The sequence below is a fragment of the Dermochelys coriacea genome, chromosome 19 (genome assembly GCF_009764565.3).
Source record: "Dermochelys coriacea isolate rDerCor1 chromosome 19, rDerCor1.pri.v4, whole genome shotgun sequence".
Taxonomy (NCBI): domain Eukaryota; kingdom Metazoa; phylum Chordata; order Testudines; family Dermochelyidae; genus Dermochelys; species Dermochelys coriacea.
The window spans coordinates 9,855,488-9,881,011 of record NC_050086.2 but is presented as its reverse complement, the minus strand read 5'-3'; the positions used below and the strand labels follow the sequence as shown (position 1 = coordinate 9,881,011).

General features: G+C 49.0%; 1 protein-coding gene across 9 annotated transcripts; it reads left to right on the top strand.

Annotated features, from left to right (window-relative positions):
• The first annotated feature begins 860 nt into the window (after positions 1-860).
• On the top strand, positions 861-25,127 carry UBXN11 (UBX domain protein 11). 9 transcript variants are annotated; one of them, XM_038377952.2, is made up of 15 exons: positions 865-924; positions 2,315-2,406; positions 4,022-4,059; positions 4,785-4,895; positions 5,321-5,421; positions 6,321-6,375; positions 7,957-8,033; positions 9,536-9,650; positions 12,604-12,821; positions 13,114-13,191; positions 19,351-19,471; positions 20,536-20,639; positions 21,739-21,809; positions 23,025-23,171; positions 23,988-25,127. In XM_038377952.2, exons 2-15 carry the CDS (start codon positions 2,342-2,344, stop codon positions 24,145-24,147), a joined length of 1,461 nt encoding a protein of 486 aa, XP_038233880.1. In that variant the 5' UTR covers positions 865-924; positions 2,315-2,341; the 3' UTR covers positions 24,148-25,127. The 9 variants fall into 9 exon arrangements, with proteins under 9 accessions (XP_038233881.1, XP_038233880.1, XP_038233884.1 ...); XM_038377953.2 differs by lacking the exon at positions 2,315-2,406 and having other exon boundaries at positions 861-924; XM_038377950.2 differs by lacking the exons at positions 865-924; positions 2,315-2,406 and adding an exon at positions 3,092-3,240.
• The last annotated feature ends 397 nt before the right edge of the window (positions 25,128-25,524 follow it).

The following is a 25,524-nucleotide window of genomic DNA, read 5'->3' as shown; positions in this document are numbered from 1 at the left end:
TGGGGAAAGTATTGCTTCCCTGCCTCAGGGCGAGTTGTGAAGATTAACCCTCTGACATCCATGAGGCTCAGATACTATGCGGTGAGGGAAAGCCTATACACAGAACAGCATGCAGCTGTCCCATGAGCCATCCTGTGGGCACAGGGTGAGTGTAGAGCTGGGAACGAATGCCTGGTGGAGCAGTGCCTCTCCTAGGCTAGCACACAGAATCTCAGGGTTGGAAGGGACCTCACGAGGCCATCTAGTCCAACCCCCTGCTCAAAGCAGGATCAATCCCCCATTTTTGCCCCAGATCCCTAAACGGCCCCCTCAAGGATTGAGCTCACAACCCTGGGTTTAGCAGGCCAATGCTCACACTACTGAGCTATCCCTCCCTCCCTGCTGCAGGCCGCAGTACGCAGGGTGATGAGGGAATTAGCCAGGAGCCCTGGGCCGGCAGTGGGGAGTCACAGCAGGCTCACAAGTGGGGGCCCTCTCTGAGTGCTTCCAGGTGGGGACCCTGCCACAGTCCTTGGCCAGGGGGATCCCTGGGCTTGGCCCCATTAACATGGGGGGGGGGGTTTAATGCCTCCTCCATTCCCCTATATCCCATCGGGGGATCCCTCAGGGGTTGCTCCTTTAAGGGGGGGTAAGGCCCCCTAGCTCCCCTTCTGTCCCCCAGGCATTCCCATTTGGGGGGCAAGCCCCCAGCCCCTGCCTTGTCCCGCGTGGGAAGGGTCAATTCCCTGCCCCTCTCCCCAGCTCTTGCTCAGACCCTTGAACATGTGGGGCGGGGGGGGGGGTGCAGAACTCCCGGGCGTTGCATGCTGGGACTTGTGGTCCACCCACGGGACCTTCGCGGAGCCAATCACCTCGCCCGCCCGTAACCGGGGCAACCGCGACAAACAAGATGGCGTCGCGTGGGCCGAGCCCGACGGGGGGAGGGTGAGTCCGTTGCAAGCCCGCGCCCCTCTCGCCCGTGGGGTGGGGACCGGGGTCGGGGCCCTCCTCAAGGCCGGGCTGGGCCGACCACGGTGCCCAGGGCAGGGGGGCCGCGACGACGGGCCTGTCGTGGGGCTGTCGCCGGGCCCAGGGATGCCCAAAGCCGTTGGGCTGCGTGGTGACGCCTTATGACGTCCTTGGGGTCACTGGGCGGCACCTTGTGAGGTCACCGTGTTGCGCGGGGACGCCGCCTGAAGTCATCGCCTTGCGCAGTGGCCGTTTGTGATGTCATAGTGATGTCACAGCATTGCATGAGGATCCCCCCCCCCCCGCGCGTCACTGCGTTGTGCGGTGGTGACTTGTGACGTTATCCGGTGACATGCGGGTGGCTTGGACTTTTTGAGGCAAAATCAGTGTGTCCCTTCGTGCTGCGCTGGTGCGGTGACAGAAGGTCACGATGCATGAGTTTGTCCCTCCACCGCAACCCCAGGGAAAAGGAGGACTTGTGGCACCTCGGAGACTAACACATTTATTTGAGCAGAAGCTTTCGAGAGCGACAGCTCACTTCACCGGATGCATTCGGTAGCTCACGAAAGCTTAGGCTCAAATAAATGTGTTAGTCTCTGAGGTGCCACAAGTCCTCCTTTTCTTTTTGCAAATACAGACTAACGCGGCTGCTACTCTGAAACCCGGGGAAAGTAGCAGCCTTCGCCTGAGGGCTGCACCCAGCTGGCATGAAATGGGGCAGATTGTGGTTTTTCACCTGGAGGCTGCAGCCGGTGTGAAGACCACAGGGCTCACAGTGAAGTGGTTGACGTCTTTTCTATGGGTCTGTCTAAGCAGCAAAGAAAAACCTGCTGCTGGCCCGTGCCAGCCAACTTGGGCTTGCAGGGCTGTTTCATTGCTGTGTAGATTTCTGGACTTGGGCTGGAGCCTGGGCTGTACGACCCTGCAGGGTGGGAGGGTCCCAGAGCTCGGGCTCCAGCCTGAGGTCATAAGTCTACACAGCAATGAAAAAGCCCCGCAGCCCCAGCTTCATGAACCAGAGTCAACCGGTACAGGCCAGCAGTGGTTTTTTCTTTGCTATGTAGACATAGCCTATGGGTCCCCACAAGCAACAGAGACCCCAGCATGAAACGCATCTTTTGCTCCAAGCAGCATGGCTGGACCTGAATCCTCTGCGAGGCTCCCTGCTCTGTATGAAAGATGAAGGATCATGCTTTTAACTCTGTGGTCTGCCCTAAGACCAACCTGCTCTGAGGGAAACCTCTACAATGTGTGATGATAAAATACATCCTGGGGCCATCAGTGTGCCTCAATCTTGTGTTCCAAGGCACTTCACTCTCAGTTTCACCCTGCAGCCTGGAATTGTAACACTGTCTTTGTTCCCTAGGATCTAGAGTTGTCTAAGGTATAAACCATGAGTTCTCCTCTTTCCTCCCTGGGAAAGCACCGCAGAATCCCACTGCAGCTGCGGAGTCCAGGGTAAATGAGACATGAGGGCTCTTCCTTGCATTGTCTTGTTGCCATCTTTGCTTATTTGTGAAATTTTGATATCAGCTGCTTCTCCTAACACTATAATCAAAGCATAAATGACAAATGCCTCAAGACCAGCAAACTCTTACCCCACACTATATACTTCACAGCTGTGTATGCTGCTTGGTATAAACTGGGAGGGTCCTTCTTTGGTCTTGATCTTTCAAGATGCTGGGTCCCTTCAGCTCCCATTGAAGTCAGTAGGATTTAAGGGTGATCAGAACCACACTCTGCAGTCACTCAGCACCTTGCAGAATTGGGCCCTAAAAACCAGTATTGTGCCATCCCAAATCCAGCTGTGAGCTATCGTCCCATGGTGGGGACCTATATGAATCAGAATAGTCTGTGCAGTTACAGTAGCAAGAATAACCTTGCTGGAGCTCTTGGTTCTATAGCAGAGGTGGGCAAACTATGGCCCGTGAGATTGCCAGCCCCGTGGCCCAGCGGGGCTAAGGCAGGCTCCCTGCTTGCCCTGGCCCTGTGCTGCTCCCAGAGGCGGCCAGCACCATGTCCCTGCACCCCCTGGGAGAGGGGAGTGGGAGCAGAGGGCTCCCTGCGCTGCCCTCGCTTGCAGGCACCGCCCCCCACAGCTCCCATTGGCCATGACAGGGAACCGTGGCCAGTGGGAGCTTTGGGGGAGGTTCCTGCAGGCGGGGGCTGCGCGTGGAGCCCCCAGCACCCAGGGGCCGCAGGGATGTGGTGCCGGCCGTTTCCGGGAGTGGCACGGGGCCAGGGCAGGCAGAGAGCCACCCCAGAGCCACTGCCACCCCAGAGCTGCTCAAGGTAAGTGGCGCCGGGCTGGAGCCCGCACTCAGAACCCCTCCTGCACCCCTGCCCTGAGCCCCCTCCAGCACCCCGCACCCCAACCCCTTGCCCTGAGCCTCTTCCTGCACACTGCACCCCCTCCCACACCCCACACTTCCTCCCACATCCCTGCCCCCTGACTTGAGCCCCCTGCCCGGAGCCCCCTCCTGCACCCCAATCTCCTGCCCGGAGCCCCCTCCTGCACCCCAATCCCCTGCCCTGAGCTCCCTTCCGCACTCCGCACCCCCTCCTGCACCCCGCACTCCCTCCCGCACCTCAACCCCCTGCCCCAGCCCTAGATTCGTGGTCCTGCATGCAATTTCCCCACCCAGATGTGGCCCTTGGGCCAAAAAGTTTGCTCACCCCTGTTCTATGGCCTTGTGGTGCAAGCTGATCCCTAGCTGGGACCAGGAGGAATATTGTACAATTCTGCATAGCATGGTTGGCCAGGTTTGTTATTTATCTTTCTTTTGCTTTTCCCTAGTGCAAAGCAGTTAATGTTAGTTGTGGTTTTCTGTGATCTTAATTGCTGGTAGGCTGCTCTGAATTTGTTGTTTGTGTGTGAGCTCACTCAGCACGCAAAGCAAGAGGGCGCTTGTTTGATTTGTATCTGTAGTGAACTGGTGAGAAAGTATAGGTGGTTGCATTTTAAGAACATTTTTGATGTAATTTAGAAGTCTGTTATCCCTAAAACAAATTACCCAGCCGATAATTAATCTGTCTGCTGTTTGTTTTCTGTATTCCCTATTCTTATGTGCAGGAAAAGGACAATGCCATTTAAACTGAGTGCCTACAATGGTGAGTAAGGCCTTTCTCTTCCCTTTATGTGTTTTTTGCATTGAAGTATTATGTGCTTAGTTCATTTGCTTGTCCTTGGTTTCTCTCTCCTTCCCACATGTGTCTGATATCTGATTAGTAGGAAGTAGTTTTCCCTTCCCAGGATTCATTAGAACATGTTTTACTCTCTAAAATAATTCACAGTTTCAAATCGAGCTGCTTCCCTCATTCGTCCATGCTGTCACCTATGCTCAGAACACCCTCTCTAATGCAGAGCAAATTGCCTCTTCCAAATCCCTCTTTGAAACTCCCTTCTTCTGTGAGGCTCACAAACACTAATCCTGGACAGTATTATGCTGTTGTCACCTTTTTTCTAAAGCGCAAACAGTCCCACCACTCACCTCTCTCACCCTCAGAAAAACATACTCTAAATTAGCAGCATGGTCTGTCTCCCAGTATAGTTTTGTGTCCGATCTTTGTCTGTCTGTTTAAAGTATAAGCTCCTCAAGGTATGGACTGTATTGTCCTTTGAGTGTCATACTGTGCCAAGCACACTCTTGATGCTTAATAATCATCGCTTCGGAAGCCTTTGGGTAGGCGAGTGGGATTGTGTCACACCCTTTCCTCAACCCTCTCCTTCCCTAACGATACACCCCAGCATATTCTTCACAAGATTTTGGTGAGGTGTCATCTAAAAAGTGGACCTGGCCCTGCCTCTGATGCTTCTTTGCCTCTTCGATTCACAGAGGATGAAGCTGCGCTGCTGAATGACATCCTGTCTCCTAGAACAAAGTTTCCAGTGCAAGACATTTCCCCTTCCTGCTCAAAGGGAACAGCAACAAAAACAAGTACCCATGGTAATGTCTCTGAAAGTACATGAGCTGCTGAGCCAGATGCAGTGCTGGCATCAGGGACTATAACCTTAGTGATCCACAGATGGTGCTTGATAAGTGAATCCAGCTACAGAGTCTGGTGCTCATTTCACATCCCTGAACATTTACTTACCCAGTGTGCCTGTTGGTGATCTAGGGATGCATACACAGTGTCTGCTGCAAGGTCCATATCTACCTCTGTTACTTTGGCTAGGGACTTGCAGGATTTATACACGGTGCCCACAAGACATCCATTCATGTTGTCTGTGATGGCTAATCCAGGATTCCTGCACTATGCTTTCAGCCCATGTAATATGGCACTGGATGATCATAAGGGTTCCCCTTGGTCAAATTAAAATTGTAATTCTGAAAGTGCTTTTTTGGGTGATGTGTTGTACTTGTGCTTATAGGGGCAGCTCCGACTGACATGGAGCTCATGTCCTCCATGATGCAAAAAATTGCTTTGTTGGAACAAAAAGCAAAGAGCCAAGCACAAGAAATTCAGCTGAAGGTAAAAATGCCAGCCCCATTTGGGCCCTGTCTGAACAGTTCTAGCCATGTTAGCCAGAACCAGATCACACCTAGTTTGGGCTAAAATGGTGTAATTGTTCTTTAGACAAGGCAACTGCTAGGCCTGTATCTTACTAATTACAGAAACCACCCACTGTAGAGGCCCACTTGATGTTACCACACTGCAGTAAGGAACAGTCCCTGCAGTGATTCTAGGAAAAAATGAGCCCTAACACCTAATGTCATTGACTCTTCTGCTTTGGATGTTTCTTTTCTTCCTTCCATTTTATAATGTTTGAGTTGATTAGAAGGCCAGAGGTCTCACTGAAGCAGACACACCCTATAGAAATGGGAATGGATAGTACCCTGTTGGTGTTATAGACGCTTTAGGGTAAATAGTGTTTCTAGTGGCTAGAAAATCAGGACTCCTGAGTTCTAACCCCAGATTTGCCATGTACTTACTACTGGCTTAACTTTGAGCCACACCCTCGGGGGGGTAAGAAAGCATGAGCGCACCCTGCATAACTTGACTGTGTGCAAGAGGAGGAGCAACGATCATGGGGTCACTACTCCCCATCTCATGCAGGTGGGCAATGGACAGGCAGGCAGGGTGACTTGGTCCCTGGCCTACTCCAGGAACTGCGCAGTTATGTGCTAGTCCCTTACTCAGGGCCTGTGGTAACTCCACAGTCTAGCCCTATGTGATCTTGGGACAGGTCGCACCCTTTTTAGACCTTACTTTACCCATCCATAAAACAAGTGTAGTTAACCTACTTGGCTTCTGGGAGCAGAGTGGCTAAATCAGTCGGTATGTGGAAAGTGCTTTGAGATCCTCAGAGGAAAGGAACCAAGTGCAATCATTATTTTGCCTTTTTTCTTTCTTTTTTCTTGGATCTTCAGTCTAGAAAGGTTGCTGAACTTGAGAAGCAGGTGAAGATCCTTCAGAAAGGAAAAGGTAAATTGTTCTGTTCTTGGCACCCTTCTGCTTACTGTGTGTGGCTTACATTCTCTTCGGGTGTGTTTACACTACCCACGTTATAGTGTGGCTGCTGCAGTGCCGAACGAGGTGTGGTAGCTTTATCGCTGGGAGTGCGGCTCCTGGCTATAAAGCAATGTCTATACTGACACTTTTAAGCCTAAAACTTTTGTTACTCGGGTGGGGGGTGTTTTTTTACGCCCCTGAACGACTAAAGTTTTAGAACTGAAAGTGGCAGTGTAGACACAGCCTTAGGCCCAGACTGTGCTCTTTTCCAGGACTGGGAAGTGCTGCTGGGGACCTCAGTACAGTCCTTTCCTTGGGGAAGCCCCATTCCAGTACCCCTCCAAGGACAACTGTGAATTACAAACTCACTGCTTCACTTGCCAGCAGGTTTTCAGTTCATGCATGCACCTGCTGCTGACTTTTAAGTGATGCAGCGCTCAGATGCCACAGTGACCTGCTTTCACTATGGTAAAGTGTTCCCACAAGACTGAGAACCTGAGCAGAAGATGGCCACATAACCACGTGGTGCTTAGGAGTGATCAGAAGAAACAAGGCTGGGAGGAGAACAAACAAACCAGCGTTCAGATTTAAGCTGATTGATCGAAGAAATAGGCCTTTTCCCAGCTAAATAAATAAAAAAGGCCTCTTACAGCCAAGGTTTACTGTGTGACTCAAAGGACTCTCACAGCCAAGGTTTCCCCTTGTCCCACATGTGATCTAGTTCCAAATTTGATCCAGCCTTGAGTGAATCTCTCCCTACAGTTGACTTTTCTCACAGTCCCTTGGTATTCAGTAGTTCCCTCAAGCTGAGCCCTGACACATTGGGTGGGATCAACAAAGGTACTTAGGTGTTTAAACTCCAGATGTGGGTGCCTTCATATGGGGTTTATGCGCCTAAGTCCTGGTTTTGCTCCACTGTAATTCACAAAATTCCTGATGAACCCTGTAGGGACCTAAACTCACTTGGCACCTAAGTTTTTCAGAGTAAAAGTTCCCTAGGTGTCTGTGTTCCTGCCTATGGGCATGTGTACTGCTGCCTTCCCCCAGTCACTGTGATGATTTCTTTTGTCAGGGAGTAGGGTGTATCCACCTTGTCAAATTACAGACAGGGTTTATATACCCCATCATGTGGTGATCAGTCTATCCAGCACAGCAGAGTAGATCCAAATTCACTGGGTTGCTGACTTTTGAATAGATTCATAGATATGAACTGGGTAAGCCGAGTCGCGTCCACTGTATTACTGCAAACAGCACCATTTACACATGAGCTCCCTCTGTGCAGCATAGAAATTCACCGATGTTGCCCATAAATAACTGCCAAATGTGTCTTTTCATTCATCCACATCTTTTTGGAGGTGACCCTGGTTGAACAATCAGGGGACAGTGGGCAAAGAGTTGTGTTTTCAGCTTCTGTGCCTTGCCGACTCAAGTGCAGTTATTTATAGACAGAGTGCTGAGGATCCTTGTACTTCCTGACACTGGTTATCTCAGCTCTTGTCTGAAGCTTTTTAGAGCAAAAATAAAACATCTCGGGTCTCTGTCTTTCCTCTGCAGGTTCCCCAGAGTCAAGCGGAATAGAGGAACTGGAGGTGAAGTGTCTTCAGCTGCAGAATCAGGTCTGGGAAATGGAGGTGAGATTCATGGATGGATGCCCCTGGCTTCACCCAGTGCTCCCCTGGAATTGGCTTCGTGTTCCTTCAGTCCATAAATGTTTGGTTCTTACTAAGCTGCCAGTTTCAAAATCACTGCCTGTTATTACAGCCTCTGTACAGAAGGAACAGGTTAAATGGAAGATGAGGGACATTCCCTAATCCCCTTCCCACTCCTTTTCCTTTCTCCCCTTTTGAATCAGTTTTGATATATGGTGTAACACTCAATAATAATTAGCAGCTTGCTAATCGTAGCACTGCTCATTCTGAAGAAACCCAGGGAATTGTACATAGATTCTTAGACTGTAAGGCCAGAAGGGACCATTAGATCATCTACTCTTTCTGACTTCCTGTATACCGTCAGCCATTACATTTTACCCAGTTATTCGTGTCAGGAGCTCAATAACTTGTTTGGCTAAAGCATATCTTCCAGAAAGATATCTAGTCTTGATCTGAAGACTTCAAGAGTTGGAGAATCCGTCACTCTGGGGAGCACTTCACTCACCTGTGATATGCAGTCATCTCTAGGGTGGAACACAGTAGCCTTTGAACAGCTCACAGCAACACTACACAAAATTGTAGGACAGAAAGTGAAGAATTATTTATCCAAATTGCAGTGTGGGGAACGTTTATTAATACTATTACTACTTTACATTTTAACTCATTTCACCCAATGATCCCAAAGCTGCTCTATTACTATCCCCATTTTACAGACAGGAAAGCTGTGTCACAGAGAGGTTAAGTGACCTGCCCAAGCCCAGAGTCAGTGGCTCTTGATACATGCTCAGCTGTTTGATATGGAACCTCAACACTTTCCTCTATAATACAAAATTGATGTCTGACTGAAACTTTAACCTGGTGATTAGAGCAGGGAACTGGGAGTCAGGACTTCTGGGTTCTCCTTCCAGTGCTGCCACTAATTTCACTGTGTGGCCTTGAACAAGTTTTCTAACCTCTCTGTTATTCTGTTTTCCAGTGTGTAAAATGTGGGTAGTTGTCCTGACTTAACTCACATTTAGTTGTGGAGTTTAAAAAATTAATGTTTGTGATGTACTTTGAGATGCTAAGTAAATATAGCACATCATTATTATTGACACCTGGCTAGATTGCATGCATTTTTAATAGTGTTTATATGCAAACACTTATGCCTCCTCCTTTTGATCTGTATGGCTTTAGTTTTGTTTCAGTCCCTTCTTTTGCTCTTCCAAGTTAACTGGCTGACTCAGTAGAACTGAAAAGTCTTTGCAGCGATCAAAGACATGATAGACTAAGTACTGAATGACTGATCACTGTGGATAGATACATACAACTTTTGGAGTCCATGACATGCTACTCTTCCTGCTCAGTGAGTTTTCTCACCACCGCACCTTATAACGAGGTCAAACTTGTTCAAGGCAACACTCATTTTACAGCTCCCATTCCTGGCCTTTGATGGTCCCACGCATCTCAAGCTAGTTCATCCTCTTCTCCCCTTCCCCATGCAGCAGTTTCTGAATGATTATGGATTGATTTGGGTTGGAGAGAGGAATGAACAGCTGGAAGAGTTGAAATCATTGAAGAAGCAGGAAAATCAGCCATCAAGGGGTCTCTGGAAACCAGGTAAAGCAGCAATGCCCTTTGCTGAGGCAGACAGCCTGCCCCTCACAGGGTATTTAAAAAAGGCATAATATTCTTCAGATTGGAAAAACAGATAACTAGGGATTTATTAATCAATCAGATTCATGGCACGGTAGGCCTTTGTGACTCCTCTTGAACTGCTCCATCGTGCCAAGACTTGTGCAGAGAGCTCTTAGCCCGTAGGTCATTCATTCAATTCTTATTATTTACATAACATCTTAGCTGGGTGTGACCCTGGAAAGATGCACCTTTCTGTCTGAAATGCCTGGTCCAAAAACCTGTTCGATTCACGGGTTTGGCTTTTTAGTTTGAGTTTAGAGGTGAATTTTTAGTGCCCTTTATATAAATTTTATTAACATCTCTGGACACAACGGAGGAGATTTTCAAAGGCGCTAATGAGAGATAGGTACCTAACACCCTTTGACTTCAATCACCTGACTGCCCTTTGAAAACCTCCTCTCTGTTATCTGTAGAACAGGCACTGTGTGGGCAGTAGCAGGTCAGGCTTCCCCCTTACTGCACTCCCCTCCCAATATGCTTCAACTCTGACCTGGAGAGACCTCCCCTAGGGCTAAGAGGGGAGCTTGGTGTCAATGACATCCAGCCCTTGGCTTCTCTGCTGAGACTGTTGAGAAGGGGACATGGGCGGTGGGTATCATAGGCTGTGGGAGGCTGAGCCTCCCCACACAGCCAGGAGTGTCCCCCACCCATGCTGTGCCTCCAGGCCCCCACCTGCCAGTTCCTCTGTCCCTGTGCTGTGACCCTGTCTCAGGTTGGGGCTGGGACTGTGCTGCCCGCATGGTGCTCCGAGGCTGGGGACACTAGCCTGGGACAGGGGCCGGGGGCTGCAGTGGGGGGGCTCTGGCGGGGGACAGAAGGGGGGGCTTTGGCCAGAAGGGGCAGAGCTGAGGGCTAGCCTACCTTAGCCGGTGGTTCACATGCTGCCTATGGAAGGGGGCCTGTTAGGAATGATGGCTTCTGGGATCTGAACCCCCAAAACAACCTCTTTGCCTTAGGGAAAGACAAAAAACGGTAGCGTGGGATTTTCCAAAGCTCATAAGTGTCATAGGTGCACAGGTATCATTGCAAATCAGTGGGACTGGAAAATCCTATCCTTAAATGACAGAAAATGCAGTGAGGGGAAGGATTTTGTATGGCCAGAGCACAGTGTGGAAGCAGCTTATAGCAGAGGTGAAGGTACCCAGTGAAAATTAGTACAACTTGATGTGGGGATGAAAGGGTCTAATGTTTTACAGATAGCTCTGGATGCAGGTTGGGTACAGGGCTGTCCTTACCCATATGCAAAATACACAGCTGCGTAGGGCACCAGGAAATTTGGGGCAGGAAGTGGAGCGACTCGGCCTCAACCTGTTCCGCGCGCCAGCAAGTGCTGGGGGGTGGTTTCCCACCTGGCCCCCAAGCCTGCTCCTCCCCCCCGCCTGGAGGCCACATACACACACACCCTGTGGGGGGCTGCGTAGGGCACCAAAATGGCTAAGGACGGCCCTGGTTGGGTATGATAGGTCCCACAGACTTTAAAATGCTAAGGACCTTCCGTGTTATGATTTCCTCATGGTGATCCTGAGGTCTACATCCTCACCCATTTCAGTAGAAAGAAGACTTGCAATATAACACAAGCGGCACCAGGAACATAGTTTAGTAACTGCGGATATTTTATAAAGCCCATTTCTTTTGTGGAGCTGATGGGCCAGCTATCAGGAAGAAAATCTTCAGGAGCAGTCCCCATACTTTGAATATTTGGAGCCTGATTCCAATCTTAGGTAACGCAGACATGAAATGGGTGTGAGATCAAAATCCTGCCCTTTCTGTATGTATTAGGTGCATTGATTTGCCCCAATTGCCTGACCCCATCAAAGCACACTATTGTTCTCTTCTGCCAGCAGCCACATGAGTGGCTTTGTTGGGAGCCAGTTGCATTGTGTTGAATCCTATAGTATTTAGTGATGGCTTCCTGATAAGTGGTAAGAGAGAATTATGTGAATATACTTGGGACTTGTAGCAGCCTCACCTTCAGAGTGCTGTGCAAACGCCCCACTACTTACCTACTTCAAGGAGTTGTAAAAGTTAAGGGAGATGATCTCTGCATAGCAGTGGGCGTAAGGCACAGAAGCTAGCGTATCAGTTCACTTGGCCTTATTTGCAGATTGATGCATTTACAGAGATTGTTTCTGCTTATTGATGCCATTTTTATCCTTTGAAGGATGTCAAAAGCAGAACTGAAAATATCAGAGGCCTCATCCCAGTCAACATCTCTGCACTCACTTCCTTTCCTCATATACTTCTCCCACTGTCATCTGCACATCTCTCCTGCTCTACCCCATAAACCCGGCATCCCTTTCTCAAGCACCCAAAAGACCTCCCTCTCACCAATAATCCACCAGCAGGAGAAGGGATTGTCTAGAAAGAGCAATCTGCCTGAGATCAGTCAGTCAGCTGGTGTCCCATCTGTGTTCCCTGCAGGAGCCTGGGCTGAAGTCAACTGCTGGTCTAACGTAGGTTGTAAGCTCTTTGGAACAGGCACCTCACCTTCCTCTTGGTATTGTACAGCACCAAGCAAGGAACGATGCTAAGTACATTATAACCATCAAAATAAGCAGGGCCTCCAAGGAGTGCAGGTTGTGGTATTGGCTGATGGTACAGTTTCATAAGTTGCTAACAAGGGGACTGGTTCTCCAAGGTGGTGTTATATACGCCTGTGCAGTGTGGAAGCGAAACACTGCCATTCTGATGTGATAGCATTTCACACACCCTTCCCAAAGGAGTAAATGACACAAAGTGGAGGCAGGTGGGAGCCAGGCCCAAAATGGTAGGGTTTGGGCAGCACCTTTAACATGCCCATGCAGGGAGACGCGTGGATTCAACACTCCTGTCTGCAGGCTCCTCTCCGACGATAACTCTATTTTCCTTGCGGCAGGTCACTCAACTGTTTCCAACTACCCGATCAATTTTGATTTAATTTTGGAAAACCTGAAAGATTTAAATGTGCTGGCTGGGGAAGGTGTGTCTCAAATCGAACGTACAGCAGGAGGTGCAAGACTGAGGCAGCCCCAATTGATATCCCTCACTTTTTATCAGAATGGGATAGTCATGTTCAATGGACCCTTCCGGTCATATGAGGAGCCGTCCACGCAGGTATAGACCAATTCCTGGAGGAAGTCAAGTTATTGCCATCTAACTATTCCCTCAGCAAAGGCTTAGGGTGGGAGTGGGGAAAGCTGAGGCTTGTGTGGGTCACTCTAGTCCCATCTGCCCCCCACAGAGCTTCGTGAGGAATGATGGTTGTTAGAGGATGTGCCAGTCTTTCCCAGTCAGAGATCCTGTGGTGCCTTTTTGGGTCTCCAGGTCTGATGCAGGTGGAATGTATCAGCAGCTAGGTACTATGAAGTCTGAGGCCTGATTTTTAAGCATTCATGCTTTGTTTCAGCAATGTCTTCAGGATATCATGGATGGCTATTTTCCCTCAGAGCTACAGACGCGCTACCCAGATGGTGTTCCTTTTCAGGTAAGCAATGCAAAGCCCCCGCCATCTTCCTTTTAGGAGAAATCCCTCTCTCCATGCAAACTGCTTCTGTCTTATTGTTTGCACCACTCTGCAGGCCTTTCTCGACATGAAATGTAGTTTGATATTTCTAAACCCAGCCCACGTGCAACTAGATTTTTGAGGTGGGTGCATGCACCTGCTACAGCCGTTACAGGAAATGGCTAGGCCTTTGTGCACTAGAATTGAACGGTTTGTCTGCTTCAGTTAATCTTGGATTAGAAAGAGACAGTGAGGGCAAAATTTCTGAGTCTCTAGAAAGCAGTCAAAGGGAGATGTGACGGGTTGAACCCCCTGGGGTGTCACTGAATGTGCTGGGACACCACTGAGTCAAATGGTGAAATTGAAATTGTTCTGCCAGCTTGCACCCCTTTTTACCTGGTCATGCTGGGCTAGGCTTCCCAGCCTTTTCCAGCCAAGCGCACAGGCAGGGCCACACCCAGCTGCACAGAAAGACAGAGATCTGCACTGAGAAGGCTCAGTTTACGGGGCTTGCCACAGCACCCACAAGTCTACCCCCACCCCTTTGGAGTACAAACCGAAAATTATGTGGAGGAAGGTGTATGCAACTTCTTGCCCCCCCAATTAGAAATCAGATAAACTGGGTTGTATTATAAACCAGAAATAAATGTATTAACTATTAAAGATGTATTTTAAGTAGTTAAGGAGGTAGCAGACAGAACAAGGCAGATTACTAAGAAAATAAAACAGAGCACACAAACTAAGCTTAATACACTAAAGAAACTGGTTATATGTAAGCTTTCACCCTAAATGTGGTTCTAATAATCTTCACAGGCCAGACACCCTTGCAACCTGGGTCCAGTTCTTTCCCCCAGTTCAGTCTTGGGGTACGTCTACAGTACGAAATTATTTCGAAATTATTCTGTTCGAATTTTTGGAAGCTATTTTATACATTCGGTCTTCTGTGTCCCCACTAAAGCGCGTGAATTCGGTGGAGTGTGTCCACAGAACCAAGGCTAGCATCGAATGTCTGAGCGGTGCATTGTGGGTAGCTATCCCACAGTTCCCACAGTCCCTACCGCCCATTGGAATTCTGGGTTAAGCTCCCAGTGCATGATGGGGCAAAAACATTCTTGCTGGTGTTTCTGTGTGTGTGTCGTCAGTCACTCCTCCCTTCATGAAAGCTACGGCAGACAATCATTTTGCGCCTTTTTGGCGTGCAGACGCCATACTGCTTTCAGCAGACGGTGCACTGCTGCTCTTCTGCTACTATGAATCCAACTCTTATTTCCTCTCATCTTCCTATGTAATCTCTACTATCTACTCTCTCTTTCTCATCGAACACTTCCGCTGCCAACTCTGCTCAGCCATCGTGAACCAAGCAGCACAGCTTCCGCTGCCAACTCTGCTCTCCCGCTATTGTCGCGCTTCCGAGCTTCTCTATGTTGTCTATCCTGGGCTCCCGGCTCCGTGAAAGCTACAGAAGACAACCATTTCCCACCTTTTTTCGGCTACCGTGAACCGAACAGCACCTCTTCTGCTGCCACTCTGCTCTCCTACGTTTCGCGCCCTTTTTACAGGATTACCCGTGCAGGCGCCATAGCCATGGAGCCCAATCAGATCTCTGCTGCAGTTTTGACCATTGTAAATACATCACGCATTATCCAGCAGTATGTGCAGTACTTGCAAAACCGGGCAAGGAAGCAATGACAGCGCGATTACGATAATGATGAGGACATGGACACAGACGTTCCTAGAAGCACGGCATATGGTGATTGGGAGATCATGGTGGTGTTGGGCCAGGTTCATGCCGTGGAATGCTGATTCTGGGCCCGGGAAACAAGCACAGACTGGTGGGACCGCATAGTGCTGCAAGTATGGGATGATTCTCAGTGGCTGAGAAACTTATGTATGCGTAGGGCCACTTTCATGGAACTTTGTGACTTGCTGTCCCCTGCCCTGAAGCGCAAAGACACCAAAATGAGAGCAGCCCTCATAGATGAGAAGCGAGTGGCCATAGCCCTGTGGAAGCTTGCCACACCCGACAGCTACTGGTCAGTCGGGAATCGGTTTGGAGTGGGCAAATCTACAGTGGGGGCTGCTGTGCTGCAAGTAGCCAATGCAATCATTGACCAGCTGCTATCAAGGGTAGTGACTTTGGGAAATGTGCAGACCATCGTGGATGGCTTTGCTGCAATGGGATTCCCTACCTGTGGCGGGGCGATAGACGGAACCCATATCCCTATCTTGGCCCCAGAACACCGGGGTGACCAGTACATAAACCACAAGGGGTACTTTTCAATGATGCTGCAAGCACTGGTGGATCACAAGGGACGTTTCACTGACATCAATGTGGGATGGCCAGGAAAGGTGCATGACGCTCGCATCTTCAAGAACTCTGGTCTTTTTGAACAGCTGCAGGAAGGAACTTACTTCCCAGACCAGAAAATTACTGTTGGGGATGTTGAAGTGCCTATAGTTATCCTTGGGGACCCAGCCTACCCCTTAATGCCAGCCTCATGAAGCCACACACAAGCACCCTGGACAGTAGTCAGGAGCAGTTCAACTATAGGCTGAGCAAGTGCAGAATGGTGGTAGAATGTGCTTTTGGACGTTTGAAAGCGCGCTGGTGCAGTTTACTGACTCAGTTAGATCTCAGCACAACCAATATTCCAATTGTAATTGCTGCTTGTTGTGTGCTCCACAATATCTGTGAGAGTAAGGGGGAGACATTTATGGTGGGGTGGGAGGTTGAGGCCACTCGTCTGGCAGCCAGTTTCTCACAGCCAGACAACAGGGCGATTAGAAGAGCGCAGCAGGGTGCGCTGCATATCAGAGAAGCTTTGAAAGCCAGTTTCGTGACTGGCCTGGGTAAAGTGAGACAGTTGTGTTTGTTTCTCTTAGTTACCCGCCCCCTATATATATGAAAGGAAATAAAGTCACAATTGTTTAAAAACCATACTTTATTATTTGTTGCACAAAACATTGAGAGAAATCAGAAGCTAGACTGGGGAGGGGCGGGATATTGGGTTAGGGGGGTGGAGGAGGAGGGAAGGACAAGTCCAGAAACCAAATAAAAATTTAGGATATGCCAGCTTTCTGTTGCTTGTGCAATCCTCTGGGGTTGACTGTGTGGGTCCCCGTAGCCTTTCCCCACCCCCTACCGTGTTCTTGGGCGTCTGGGTGAGGAGGCTATGGAACTTGGGGAGGAGAGAGGGCAGTTATACAGGGGCTGCAGCGGCAGGCTGTAGTCTTGCTGCTCTCCCGCAATATATCCACCATACAGCGGAGCATGTCAGTTTGCTTCCCCATGAGCTTGACCATAGTATCCTGCCTGCTCTCATCGCGCACGTCCCTCCTCTCTTCATATTCATGTTACGCTTTACGTGACTCCACAATTGTTTGCCTCCACACATTCAGCTGGGCCCTATCAGTGCGGGAGGACTGCATGAGCTCGGCAAACACGTTGTCCCGAGTTCTTTTTTTCCGCCTTCTAATCTGGACCAGCCTCTGGGATGGAGTAGATAGGGGCCGCGTTGAAACATTTGCACCTGCTGGGAGAGGAGAAAAAGGGAAGGTAGTATTTTAAAAGATACATTTTAGAGAACAAAGGGGACACTCTTTCTCAGTGAAACAGGCAATTCATAGTACACAGCACATGTTCTTACAAGGTCTCATTTTGCCTCTTATACTGAAGTGCGTGCCACTTTGGTGTGAGTAAGCCCCCATGTGCGGCCGGGCAACAGAATTTAGCTTGCAGGCAGCCGGGGTAAGCCCTAGGGGCACGTGGAGTTCTGCTTCTTCCGCATTCATTTCAATGCTTTCAAACTGCCAGGCCCCCTTTCCCATAGCAAGCAATGCCTGGTGGGTTTGCCATATAAAAGGAGGGCCTGCGGACTCTCTGGGATGATCGCTTCACACAACACCACACCCACTGCGTGGCTCCAATGAGGCTCTGAGCAGGGATGAGCCTTTAAACTAAATGTAAACAGCCCAGCACGGCTGGGTTCCCCCCCCCACTCCTCACTGTGTGGCTCTGATCAAGCTCTCACTCACTAGAAGTGCCTTCTCCAGGGTCATGGTCCGGGAGCCCGCGCTGGGAGTCGGGGGAGGCTGTTGGCTCCAGCGTTAAGAATAGTTCCTGGCTTGGGGGGGGCAACAGATTCCCCACTTGCCGCCTGTGCACTGTCCTCTTCATCCTCCAAAAACTCATCCTCCTTGCTCCGCTGTGCAGGTGTCCACAGACAATGGGGGGGTAGTGGTGGCATCACCCCCCCATAATTGCATGCGGCTCACGGTAGAAGCAGCATGTATGGGGCTGTGACCCAGGGCGCCCGTTCGCCTCAAGGCTTTTTGGTACACTCGCCTGAGCTCCTTGATTTTTGTACGACACTGCTCTGCGTCTCTGGAGTAGCCTCTTTCCGTCATGGCCCTGGAGACTTTAGCGTACGTGTTTGCATTTCTTTTTTTGGAACGTAGCTCTGCCGTAACAGATTCGTCTCCCCAACATGCAATGAGATCCAGCACCTCCCGTTCGGACCATGCTGGAGCTCATCTGCGAATCCAGGACTGCGTGGTTGCCTGTAATGGTGGACTGTGCTGATGGTCACCTGTGCTGATGGTGGCCAAACAGGAAATTCAAAAGTACCAGGGGCTTTTACTGCCTACCTGGCTAGTGCATCAGAGTTGAGAGTGTTGTCCAGGGCGGTCACAAGGGAGCATTCTAGGATAGCTCCCGGAGGCCAATAATGTCGAATTGCATCCACAGTACCTGTAACCCAGAACTGCGATCTCGATTTTAGCGCTACTCCACTTGCCGAGGTGGAGTACAGAAATTGGATTAAAGAGCCCTTTAATCGAAAAAACTGGTTTGGTCATGCGGACGGATTCAGTTTTATTTCAGAGTAACTCGGCTAATTGTGAAATAACTGCGTACTGTAGACCAGGCCTAAGTTGTTTCCAGCAGTCATCTTGGGGTGGGATAGTAGGGGAGAACTGAGGACCTGGATTACCTCACTCCCCACCCTTAAATAGGATTTGCATAAAGCGGGAATCCTTTGTTTCCTAGTTTGACACTCCTCCCCCCCACCAGCTTCTTGTGGAAAAGTACAGAATTCAAGATGGGTTCCAGTATCAGGTGACATGGTCACATGCCTCTGTAGGGCCCTTGTAGCCATTCTTCACAGGATTCGCAGGAAGGTCATCCGCCCACAGATTCACAGGAAGGCCATCCGCCCAGTTTGGCTTTTCCGTTGTTCTACCTGAAGTGTTAGCAATGGACGTCACCCAAAGTAGCTTAGCTGAAATACAGATCCATAGTCAATATTCCTAATTTCAGATACAGAAATGATGCGTGCCTACAAATAGGATAATCACATTCAGTAAATCGTAACCTTTCCAATGATATCTCACATGAGCCACCTTGCATAACATATATCTCAGCTATGTCATATTCATATCATAAGCATATGGAGCCTGGGACCCAAGCCAAGTCCAAACATCTACACAGCAATTTTATAGCCCCACAGCCTGAGGCCGATGAGCCACAGGGGTTTTATTGCAGTGTGGACGTACCCAAAGTGGCCTTGTGCTTCTCTGACAGTTATGTTTTACTGAACTGGGTGGGACCGTGAGGGGCTCAATATGGTCCTTTTGCTTCTTTGGGTTCAGAGAGACATCTGGTGGTCCTGGCTGCTTGCACATCCCTTCTTCTGTTAGCACAGATCAAGGCAAACCCCTGGGTGAGCCTATCGATAACAAATAATACTTTACAATTTCACATCACCTTTCATCTGAGGATCAATTTTCATAGATGGGGAAACTGAGGCACAAAGCAGGCTCAAAGCACTGTACTAATGTGTGCAAGGCTGGAGTGATCATCTGTCTTATCTTAGGGTCTGGATGTGATATTGAACTGCTAACTAGAAGGGTTTTAGACTTGAAGGGACACAGGAGTGGGTTTATTTTTCTGGAGGGTCTAAAAGGATCTGCAGACAGCTTCCTTTATAGGGGTTCTATGTTAGAACCACCCTCAGGAGGAACTAACTGTCTCTGTTAGTTGTTTTGTTCTTGCTGCTTACCTTTTAGTGTGCTCTGTTGCAGTGAGAGCTGGGTCCTGGAGGCAGACAGGCTTGCTAATGGCAGCTAGGGTTAATTTAACAGGTCACTGACAGAAGGGACGTTTTCTTTCGGGAGAGGCAGCTACCAGAGAACTTTCCTGGCCAGGGGCAGGTAGTTGGCCATTCGAAGTCAAGTGAGGTAAAGGAAACCAGTGAGATCCCAGGTGAGTCTTTTGCCATTCCCGCTAATCTCTGGAGATCCCCTACTTAGCCCCAAAAGAGAGAATAAATAAAGCCCTGGTGAAGGCTGGCAACAGTCATCCAGTTACTAAGAAGTTAATTCTGAGCGTCTCTGAGTTGCATGGTGACGTTTCTGAGAGGAGTGTTATGTCTGTGCTTCATGCACTGCTGCAGTAGCTGAGAGCTGCCACAATAGTCATGTCATGGAGATCACAGAAGCAAACGGTCCTGAAACTTGCCATTCATAAAATACCACAGTTCCAGCAGGTTCCCCAGAATGTACATGAAACCCACCCACTTTCCGCATGAAACCCAGAGCTTGTTCTCAGCAGCGGTCTTTCCAACATCGCCCACTTGAGACAGTCAGAAGAATGGTGTGGGTGATGGCCTTCAGGGGCTGGGCCTTCAAACAAACAATTGTTCTATTGCAAGTTACTAATATAAGTGGACATCTTCCCCCCCCCCCCAAGATGCCAGCCTCATCTTCTCCATCTCCGATATGTCACAGCACATCTCCAAGCCCTGGGGGAAAGACCTATTATTTAGGACGATCTCACAGGTTCCTTGTTTTCCTTCTGCATTCCAGAAATCTGCTCCAACAGTTGCCAAAAATTACTCTCTCAGACTGAAAATTAAACTGCTCTGGCTAGATCTGGGAAGATCTGGTGACATATGTTCTGACATGTAGTTGTATAGTGGGAGTAGTCATGGTTATGGTTATGTATGTTCCTGGACAGCCATATATGGCAATATATAATAATCTATGCGTATGCATTTCCCATCAGCAATTGTATATCGCCCTGTTATTTATTAGCTGTGACAAGCTGCTCATATACTATGGAATTTGGATCACATGCCTTATGAGTGATTCTAATAACACATTCCCGAAAGGGAACTGTCCAAAGTATAATTCTGATGAGCCCAAGAAGTGGAACATTTTAGTATTCGTTTAATTGCTTGGTGTGATATGATACATATAGGATTCCCCTTCCCGCTTCCCCTCCCTGTTGCTGTCTCTCCCCCCTGCCCCCACCCCCTCTCGTGGCAGGTCCCAAGCTCTCACTGGAGCAGTTTCTGAACAAACTTCCTAAATCCTTGGTCCAGGAGGGACAAGTGATTGATATCCGAGGGCCAATCAAAGAAACTCTGCAGGTATGACAGAGCCCCTGCATACACCGAGTCTTAGTGGCTAGGCTATGCTTAAAATTAAGGTCGATCTAACTATATCTCTTAGGGGTGTGAAAAACACCTCTGAGCTCAGTAGTTAAGCTGATCTCTCCCCTGGTGTAGACACAGTTTGGTCGATGGAAGAACACGGCTCGGGCGGTAGATTACCTACAGTGATGGGGAAACCTCTTTCCATCACTGTAGGAAGTGTCTACACTATGATGCTACAGTGGAATAGCTACAGTGCTGTAGTTGAGCTGCTTGTAGTATAGACATTTTCTGAGTCCACAGTTACACTGGCGCGAATCAACAGTAACTCTATGGAAGCCAACAACCTTACGTAGGTGCAAATAAAATCAGACTGGGCCCTTTCTCTCCAAAAATCTTCAGCCTCCTGGATTTAGAAAAGACTCCAGCAGAAAGCATGAGATGTATTTTCACCAGGCCCTTTCTGGAACTGTATCATTTCTACCTGGGGGAAAAAATCATTAATAACCCATCTGATGATTGAGTAAATATTTAAATTAAGTTACTGTCTTGGGTGTTAGATCTAGATCCTGTCATTTTGCTTGAAGGGGAGCAAGTAGTTTCCTCAGATCAGTTTAATTATGATAATTAAACTTTGTGCCCATACAGAACATTTAGAAGGAAATAGACCAATCTAGTTTTGGAAATAGACCAATCTAGTTTTATTGGATTAAAACAAACGAATCAATTAATGTGGGAGTTAGTTGTTAGATTAGAAGAAGCCCCAGCCAACACCAGGACCAGTCCAGGCAGATATTTTTTAAATAAGTTTAACTAGGTACAAAGTTTAGAAGCCATATTGACCATTTGCTGCAGAAACCTGCCTGCCTGGCACTGTGCCAAGCCTGCTGCGTCCTGCTGGGAGCAGCAGGTGAGAGGTTTTGTGATGCTGCATGGGAATGAGAGGTAGGATGGAGAAGCCATTGGCCTTGTAGCTAGTGGGCTCAGGAGGAGGGCACGTTCTCCACCTGTGGTCAGAAAACAGGGGACTGGCCCCCATGTATTAATCCAGGAAAGCTGGGCAAATAGTATCTGAGGTTTCCCTGGTTGGTTTCAGGGCTCTGACGGGACACGTAGCAATGAAGTGATCCTGGTGGAGACGCCCAGCCTTGCAGCAATGAAGGAGAGGTAAAGGGCAGTGGTTCCCTCAGCTAATGCACGGTCAGTCTCTCCCGTCCGTCCACTAGCCATCAGAGGCAACCTGCAAAGATTTCTTTTAATGGTTTTGCCCATTTTTGCTGCTTTCTGATGGATAAAGAGGGCCTGGAAAGGGAGGGTTCGTTTGTGTGGTTTAAAGCAAAAATGCAAGAGTTTTTTCTGCTTGGTTTTTACTTTAGAAATAGCAGGAAGGCCAGGTTTGATCTTTCCTAGTTTTGGGAGGCCTCTGAGATGTTTATGATGAATCCTGACATCTGCGGCAAAGGCTTCCTTTATTCAAAATGTTAGCTAGCCCTTGTATTAAAAGGGTGTTAACAAGAACAAGCAAAACCCAAGGGGTTTGAACCAGTCTGGCTATAAATTCTTCCTTCTCTCAATTTTCACCCTCTGAATGGGAAAGTGCCTCCAGAGAAGAGATGAGCAAATGGGGTCACTATTTCACTAGTTCTTCCATAGTCAGAGAGTCTTCCAGGCTAGACAAGACTTGAATTTCTTATGTCACCATAAGCCAAGCAGAATTTTGTATTTAAAAAAGCAAATAAACAACCCTCCCAAGCAGCCTTGATCCATAATAAGGAACAAAAAAAGAGCACCAGCTTATCTCAGAAAGTGAAAGAGCAGCCTTTCATGATCAGATAGGCTACAACCTCTCCCTCACGCAAAGGGGTAGGCGGTTGGGGCTGTCTTTCTACATTCAGCTATTTCAAAGGCATGTAGGCCACTTTGTAGGCCATTTTGGCCTATTTTCCCACAATCAAGCAGGGTTCAGGGAACTGATAAGGGTATGTCTACACTCCAGAGCTGAAGCTGCACCGCTGTAAGGTCTCCCTTATAGCCGCTCTGTGCCAACAGGAGGGAGCTCTCCCATCAGTATAATTAAACCACTCCCAACATGCGGCGGGAGAGCGTCTCCCACCACCATAGCACTGTCCACACCGGCGCTTCTGTCTGTGACACTTATGTCAGTCAGGGGGATTTTTTTTTCACACCCCAGACCGACAATAGTTTTACCAGCTAGTGTAGACATTTCCATAGATTTTTAAGGTACCATTCTGTATTCCAGCACCTCCCTTTTTCCTTTGGCTCTCTTCTGATGCCCTGTCCAGCCTAGGCCACTTAGCATTGCCTGATCAGTCTCTCTATAAAATTGCTGTTTCTTGTCTAACCGGCTTTTATGGCCTTTAGGTTAAAGGCAGACGAACAGGACCAGCCTCCAGTCCCCAACATCTCCACTCTCCGGATAAAATCTGAGAATGGGGAGCAGACATACATTGTAAAAATGCTCTTCACAGAGACCATAGGAGACCTGCGCCGGCACCTTGCCCAGAGCAGGTAGGTATAGGGAGAGGAAAGGGGTTTCTGCAAGCCAGGTCAACTGCTCCACCCCACTGAATCAGGCCACAGTGAAAACTGGGCCAGTGGCATTTCCAAATCCCGCTTGATCCCTGGAATTGAGCTGCCTGAAGAATACTCTACAATGTAAGTCCAGCAGGTACAGGATCATATTGCCTCTGCCTGCCAGGTGCTGAGCCCCCTCAGCATACAGTGGGGGTTGAAGGTGCTTGTCACACTCAGCGCCTCCAGAGCGGAATCAGGATCAGGTCCATGGTTTGGGAATTGTGTATAGATTTAAAATTCTACCTCTGCAGGGAGCGGACATCTCCATAATCTTCCATGTTTCTGGCTTTTCTGTTTCAATAGTTCCCAACTCATCCTTACCTCCTGCAGTGGTACCTGGGCACGTCGTTGTTGCCTCTGCTCCCCACCCCTCACCTTGACTGTTGTCATGCCCTTCTCACAATCCACTTCAAAACTGCCCTGTTTCTTAACATCCTGGAAGCAACTCTGGCCTACCAGAGGCACCTTCCCTCTCCTGTCCCTGCTCCCTTTACAGGATGTAGCCCTGCCTGGCCTAAGCTCTGTGTGCCTGGTGATCTCACCACTATAGAGCTGTAAGAGCTTTCCCCACTGTAGCTGTTGCTCTCGGGAACAGCCTTCTACGGGCTGGGCTTTCCGTCTCAGCTGAAAACACCTCTGTTCCTCATTAAATGCTCTAGCCCTCTGCTCTTGTATAATCCTGCAACTAGCTTATTCCCAGCCGCTCTGTGGAACATGGCTCACAGGAAAGATTGTACTGTTCTTTCCTAGGGATGGAGAACCACAGCCGTATGAGATCATCAGCACCTTTCCCCAGAGAGTGTATGCTAACAACTTCATGACCCTGCAGGAGTGTGGACTGATTCCCAACGCCTCCCTTCTGCTACGGGAAAAGATCTCTTCAGCCAAGGAGGGACAGGGCCACAGATAGTTTAACAGCTTCAAATGAGCCAGCTGGCCTTGCAACTGCTACTTCACATGAAGCAATTTGCTTTCCTCCCACAACATCCCCTTCTATCAGGCTCTGTGAAAAGGCAAGAGGAAGGAACAGCCTTGCACAATCAGATAAGCTGCAACCTCTCCCTTACTCAAGGGGGATGGAGGGTGGGGTTATCTTTACAGATTCGGTTGAACTTCATTGTTACCTGGGCCTACCACCTCCTGTAGGCAAAGCACGGGGGAGAAATAGCCCTGGAGATCTAGCTCCTCCCTGCACTATTGGTGAGAGAACTGTGATGACTCAAGGCCACACACCCTGCCAATCTGGATCCTACTAGCCTCTGGGGGCTGCCTTTAGAGGCCTGCTGGGCCAGTGGCCTCATCACATGGCAGCCTACCTGTGTAAACATTACCCTGGGGGACTTCTATCCAAGCTGGGTTTCTCTCCACCTTTGCTGAAGGTCACATGATCCTTTTGCCCCTGAGAGGCTGCAGTGAGTTCACTTCAACACCCGTGCCCTCATCTGCAGGTCCCTTATGTCTACACTGCAATAAAAAAAAACTGGCACCACTCTCAGAGCCCACATCAATTGAGCTGGGCTCAGGATGGGGGGCTACAACTAGCAGCATAGATGATCAAGTGTGGTCTGGAGCCGGAGCCCTGAGACCCACCCCGCTTGCGGGGTTTCAGAGCCCAGGCTCCAGCCCAAGCCTGAATGTCTACACTGCAATCTTTAGCTGATGAACCTGAGTCAGCTGAGCCAGGCCAGACCATGGTCTTTTATTACAGAGTAGACAGAGCCTTCAAGAAGTAAGTTTATATATAGCATAGGTGAAATGCTGTAAGGGCCCTCCCAGCTAGGTTACCGTCCAGTTTCCACAGGCATCTGCGCTCTTCATTAGGGCTAGATTCTCATCTCACGCTGGTGTACAAATGGGCTTAACTATTAAAGTCAATAGGGTTAAACTGGACTGAGTGGAATCAGGCTGAGTCATTTGCAGGGCTGAGACACAGCCAGAGCCACTCCAGCGAGGAGGTGCCAATACTTTCATTTCCTCTTCATGAAACATTTCTTCCTTTAAACAGACCCCAAGTGTCCAATGTTAACAGTCTCCGAGTCTGTATGGCTGAGCCTGCTCACCATAGTGCCAACCTCCGCCTTCCCATGAGAGACCTACTCCCCCCTATTTCTGTCCTATGCGAGGGCCCAATTCTCAGGCTTTGTACCATGTTGTCATTTATCCCCTGGGCAAAGTACTATCAAATCAGATGAGTGGTGCTGTGCTTCGCTTTGCACACGAGGAAATGATCTGGCAAATACAAGATGGGAGGATTCCAGGCCTTGAGAGTTAAGGACCCAAGCTCCCT

Bases quoted from the DNA above. Each gene is read 5' to 3' on its own strand.
- UBXN11 (XM_038377950.2), top strand. From the start codon at position 3,152: ATGTGGTGCCGGCCGTTTCCGGGAGTGGCACGGGGCCAGGGCAGGCAG. The intron at 4,060-4,784 runs GTGAGTAAGGCC...TTCGATTCACAG, and splicing joins TAAACTGAGTGCCTACAATG to AGGATGAAGCTGCGCTGCTG. The intron at 19,472-20,535 runs GTGAGTCTTTTG...CTCTCGTGGCAG, and splicing joins GGAAACCAGTGAGATCCCAG to GTCCCAAGCTCTCACTGGAG.